The sequence below is a fragment of the Micropterus salmoides genome, unplaced genomic scaffold (assembly GCF_014851395.1).
Source record: "Micropterus salmoides isolate LMB-PRFRI ecotype aquatic unplaced genomic scaffold, ASM1485139v1 Ms_hic_scaffold_1, whole genome shotgun sequence".
Taxonomy (NCBI): domain Eukaryota; kingdom Metazoa; phylum Chordata; class Actinopteri; order Centrarchiformes; family Centrarchidae; genus Micropterus; species Micropterus salmoides.
Genome location: NW_024040040.1, coordinates 64,446,413 through 64,452,234, shown reverse-complemented (window position 1 = coordinate 64,452,234; position 5,822 = coordinate 64,446,413). Strand labels below are relative to the sequence as shown.

Here is a 5,822-nt window from a genome sequence, read left to right as displayed (position 1 = left end):
TCAAATGTTTTTAGCCATACTTATTAGGGATGTCCCTCATTAGGAACATCATATTTGATTTTTCTGTTATTTTTGGCTGTGTTAATGCATATGGTATTTGGGCAATGATGGTCCCAATTCATGTAGTCTATCATGTCGGGTTTTAATTAAGGAGTCCAGGCTTCCTATTGCAGCTTTTGGCAGATTAGTCAGTAATTGTGTGGCGTGTTGATGGCTGTTGAAGAGGTGTGTGTGTACACATGTCCAGCTATGGCAGCATCCACAGATAGAAAATACATTGTGCAGAAGATACGATTCCTCCCTCCCTGTCTCTCCCTCGTTCAAACACATGCACATACCACCATCCATCCACTCACACGCTTGAACATGCGCACGCAACTAGAAAATAGTAAATGGTGCAGTACATTTCTGTATATAAGTTACAGTGTGCTAAGCTTTGAAGATTGTGTGTGTCTGTGCTGTAGGAGTGTACCTGTGTACATTGGATGACCTCATGAGCCAAGAGCATGTGGTTCTTGTGGAATTTTTTCCTCCATTTGCTCTTACATTTGTAAGTTCAAAGCCGCTCTATAATGGATCCTTATCATATGCACGCCGCACACGCCCCCACACATGCACTCTCAAGTAATAAAACATGGGCATCTTGCAGCGCTGCAGGGAAAAGTAAAACAAAGTCTGGCTGTTTTTGAGCCCTACTAATTATATGCAGCTTTGTGAGGGAGGGTGGGACCGGACAATTCAAACCTGGAGAGATGGACATTTCAAGGATGTAGGCTTAGAGGCTCAGTAAAACCCAATAATTAACATTTTACATGAAAAATGAGTTGAGATTCTTTACTTTAATGTGAGACTGCACTAGAAAAATGCATATAAATCAATTTTGTTGCTGCTCATTGCCAAATCCCCCCCCCCCAAAAAAAGAAAATTAGCAGCGGCATTATGTAAACTAATTGGCAGTTAAAATGTTAAAATCCTGAAAAGTAATGGTATGATCAGGACTGATGTTTTAAAAATGTACTTGTAAAATAATATTAATATATAATATCAGAAATCCATTAAGGGCCAAGAAAACCTTTTATTTCAGATTCAGTAAAAATGGAAGAGTAGGCCTAAAATGCAAAATAACATAGAGCCTTCAAATATCCTCAACACTGTGGAATTTTTGGATATAAAAGTTTTGCATATATTCTCTTATCCTCGTTTTATTATTGTGTTGGTCTCAAAAAGTGATCACATGGTTACGGTTTAATCGGATCCTGGGGGGGTGGTTCGCAGGTCTCGCCGGTAGGTGGCGCCAGCGAGCGGCTCTCTGCTGTTGGCTGTGAGCTAAAGGAAAAGGATGCGAAGAAGTGAACTTTGTTTCCAGCAGGTTGCTGTGTTCTGACGAAGATGCTGGTTAGGAAATGACAGCAATGTGAGTAAACGGAGTGGGAGCGTTAAACTGCGAATGAATACATTTTTAATAACAATTTCCTAACTTAATTAGCAAGTTTTAAGTTATTCGGCTTCTTCTCTTTTCCGGAAACTTGTGCGGATTTAGTTCAAACTGAGCAAGCTAGCAGGAAGGTTAGCTGCGGGATAGCTAACTAAGTAGCTTGCTGTTAGCTCAGGCGAACGCTAGACTACTTTATACTAAGCGCAGTGTGAGATAACAGGTAAGAAGGTTATAACTAAATACTTATATATTAACATGTATCTTTATTTGTTTGCACAGGTTGAAACTGCTGACAGGTGTTGTGCTAGCAGGTTTAGCCTTCAACTCAAAATTCAGCGTTAAGTTATTGGGACGAATCGGTTTTAGTTAGTTGTCGATAAACAAATATACAGGATTTTTTTAATGTTTAACTTCTCACAGGAATGTCGTTTGTAAGCCATGAAGCTGAACGTTATAGCGAATATCAGGTGATTCGTTGGTGAAACAGCCGTTGAAATCATTTTTTCCTTCGTATCAAAGGTCAGACTCACCGGTGAGTTTATTTTTAGCTCTTTCAGACTCACATTTCACTGAACAGTGAGAAAGCGGAGGCTCAGGTTTGTGCTGGTTAATGAGTTTCATTTAACAGGAAACCAAAAATACTGAATGCGGTGCGTTAATAAAGAAGTATTAGGTACTTTGTTTTGTGCGCTGCATCCTTTTCCTTTTCATTTTTCATTGATACAGTTGTCTTAGTGGATAGAGCTGCTATTTTGATAGATAGATGGATAGGAACTTTATTGATCCCCGAGGGGAATAATAGATTAATCGTTTGTCATTTTATTCAAGCAGAAATGTGAAATATTACGACGTCACTTTGGGCTCAGGGAAATTGTGAAGAGCATTTCTCACAATTTATTGACCTGTTAGACTAAACGATTAATCGTGAAAACGTGTTTGTTCTGATTGTAAAAAAAAGTTTAAAACCACAATTCAACTTTCACTCAGGAGCAAAAATAAGCTGTTAAACTTACAGCAGTAATGATTTGATATTTATTGTGATAATTATCGGTCTGGAATGACATGTCTGTGAAGGGTCTCAGTCATCCAGGTCATAGTTATCCAACAAAGGTTGAGGTCAAGGCCAACTGGACTTGGTTGAAGAACTAGTTGAAGTTTCTTCAACCAAGTCCAGTTGGCCTTGACCTCAACCTTTGTTGGATCTCGATTGATATTAATTTTTTTTTACCGTGAAAACATATTCTCCCAGTACTGACTGAAGGGTGTCACAGAGAATGGGAGGTGGCTGGGAGGCCAATAGGGACTTACTGATAACATCATCCTGACTCTGTCACATTAACATGAACTAATATATTTCACTCCACTTAGTCATCCAGCCATCCATCGTCAGCCTCTTATTCTGTGTAGAGGGTCACGGGGGGGCTGGAGTTTAGTCATAGTGATCATTATTTATATCATTAGTGTTGCTCAGATCAGTCAGTCTGGGTGTTAAGATGATCTCACACTGCCAAGATTTGTTTTGGACCACATCATGTATGATTCATAAGTCACAAACACCGTGTATACTCACATTGCATTTGTAACTGTAGTGGGTACAAATGTCAGTGCTTAGAGCTGCTACGATTAGTTGTCAACAATTAAATGAACTATTTTGATAATCAGTTAATCTCTAAAAAATTTTAATTCTCTGATTTCAGCTCTATTGTTAATATTTTATGGTTTCTTTACTCCTATGACAGTAGACATTTGAGATCGTCATCTTTGGCTTTGGGGAAACACTGATAGACATTTTATAGATGAAGAACTAATCTATTAATTGTGAATATGATCGACAGATTAATCGATAATGAAAATAATCGTTAGTTGTTGCCCTAGTGGTTTGTATGATGTGCTGCTTTTTTAATCTTGTTTGGTCCCAGACTTAAAGTGGGTCCAAATAACAAGAAACAGGATAAGAAAATGGCTGAATAACAGAAAATGTTTTAACCCATCTGGAAAGTCTATCGTGAGAAAACTGGCTGAACAAGTAATCTATCAAAGAAATGCCAAACATTTGCTGGTTCAAATCCACTTTTGAACCTTATGAATAAAAGGTGCCTTTTGTGATCAGCATTTTTCACTGTTGTCAGATATTTTAAATACTAGAACATTTATGAAATGTATCATTAGATGCAGCCCTAGTTGAATGTTTTCGTGTTTTTTTTTGTTGGGGTGCTTCATAATGCTTCTCGTCCTGTTGTCAGGCTGTCTGGTGTCGTCCAGGCGGTGTTTGACTGACTGATGCCTTCGCCATGATGCTGAGCTGCAGCGCTCTGGTCGTTGGCCTCCTGCTGTCCCAGGTAAGAGGCTTCCTGAACTCCTCGGAGGACGACGGCGTACCCGAAGACTGGGTGCTGCTCCATGTGGTTCAGGGCCACATCGGGGCCGGGAACTACAGCTACCTGCGCCTCAACCACGATGGCAGAATCATCCTGCACATGCAAAGCCTCAAGGGGGACGCGGATCTCTACGTGTCGGATAAAACCCTGCGGCCGAGCTTCGACACGTACAAGCTGCAGTCGGTCACCTGCGGCCAGGATGTGGTGGTGTGCCGGGGGACTTTGCGAGGCCCGTGGGCATCGGCATTTACGGCCACCCGTCTCACAAGGAGAGCGAGTTTGAAATGCGAGTGTTTTACGATCAGATGGTGCCCGTGGACCCGTTTGAAAAGGGCTTATACACTTCAGAAGACGGACAAAGGCAAGGGCAATCCCCTCATGAGGCAGAGGAGGACTTTCAGGAAGAGGAGTCGATCTTTTGGACAATCCTAATCGGACTTTTGAAAATTATACTTGAGATTTTGTTTTGAAAACGGTTTCCTGCCTTGCTGCTGCGACAGAAGGAGGAGATTCTGCTTATTTGGCTCAGTCAACCTTGATACATAAAAAGATACATCTTTCATGCTGTATGGATGAGAAAATGTATTAACAAGTCATTTTAACAATTCCTTTCCCTGTGATCAAACAGACTGTATATAAAGATGGACGACACTTTTTGAGCCTAGTCTCGCTGTACGCCTGGCCGACTCGGTTATGAACGAGGCTCAGCTGTCAATCATGACGTGAAACCCCGTATTTATAGCGTCAAATACTAATTAAATAACTAATAAAAATAATATATGGTTGATGATTAATGCAGGGGCGATCAGGGTGTTTTGGCTTCACTTTCGTCCATCTTTATATACAGTTGTCACAAACATACATACCAGATAAAAACAGAACAAAGAAGTTTTTAAAAATTTAAGTTGCAAGTTAAAACTTCACTGCTGAAATCACCAGTGAAGCCAGACTGATCAGAAAAGTGTATGTTTGGTGACATGACAAAATAACATTTACCCTGTCTTTGGGCCTTTATGATTTTCTCTATTGAACTGCAGTTCAACCAAAAGGCCAAGTTAGAGACATTTCTGGAGTCTAAAGGAAAAGTTTGGGTTTTTCTTAACAGTCACTGTTGTCATCCTTCATGTTCACACTAGTCGTGAAGTGACCCCTTCCCAAAGCGACTTCACTGCCTAGTTCGACAGTTGGATCTGAGTTTCTTGAGCCTGGTGCGTCACAGACCTACAACCACTTAGAGCAGTGACATGCGACTTTTCAAATCTGGACCGGTGACGCTCGTCTTGTCGGTCATCGTATCTAACTCGCCCAATATGAGATAAATGGCTGTGATTGGCCCGACCAGTTCCAGGACAGGGGGGGTGCCGGTTTGAATGAGAAGGGGGGGGGGGGGGGGGGGGGGGGGGGTAGATTCGTCTGGTTCCCAGGCTAAGTCTTGATGTGTTGAATCGTATAAATGGGGATAACGGGCATTCTTGGTGTGGCACTTGACATGAGTAGTGACAGAAGTAGAGCTTGAGTAATTAAAATCCTGTGAGTTTCCTCAACTCCGGTCAATCAAGTGATCGTCAAAATTATCTGTTTACAGATTGGACACATTTAAGTTGTTTTCAAAAACATTAAGTTTCCTCACATGTGGCTGAGAAGCGTCCTGGTTAGTCGCATATAGGTTTGAGGCAAGGACGCCACTCCAAGTAGCAGGATGAAGATACTCACCTTGTTTGTCTAACTCGGACTGCTGAAGCTTCAACTTATTTAAACACAGAAGGCTTTTGTCCTTCTCCTCTTAACAATGAAATGACATTAGAAGGGATCACAGACAGACGGAAAGATTACAGCGACCCATAGTTCTCACAATGTATACAAGGTATCTGTGTGTTGTGTTAAGATGGACTTGAACCAAACCATTTAAACTTTATCCTGATTCTTCAGATTAGGGCTGCAACTAACGATTATTTTTCATAGTCGATTAATTTCTCGATTCTTTTTTGGTCTGAAAAATGTCGATCAGT

The 5,822-nt window shown here is 41.0% G+C and overlaps 1 protein-coding gene across 1 annotated transcript; it reads left to right on the top strand.

The window, feature by feature from the left end:
* Positions 1-1,421: 1,421 nt before the first annotated feature.
* LOC119898753 (UPF0669 protein C6orf120 homolog) lies at positions 1,422-4,604 on the top strand. Its single transcript, XM_038712964.1, is given in 3 exon segments — positions 1,422-1,655; positions 3,679-4,018; positions 4,021-4,604. Coding segments are annotated over 2 exon segments (555 nt in total). The 5' UTR covers positions 1,422-1,655; positions 3,679-3,726; the 3' UTR covers positions 4,284-4,604.
* The last annotated feature ends 1,218 nt before the right edge of the window (positions 4,605-5,822 follow it).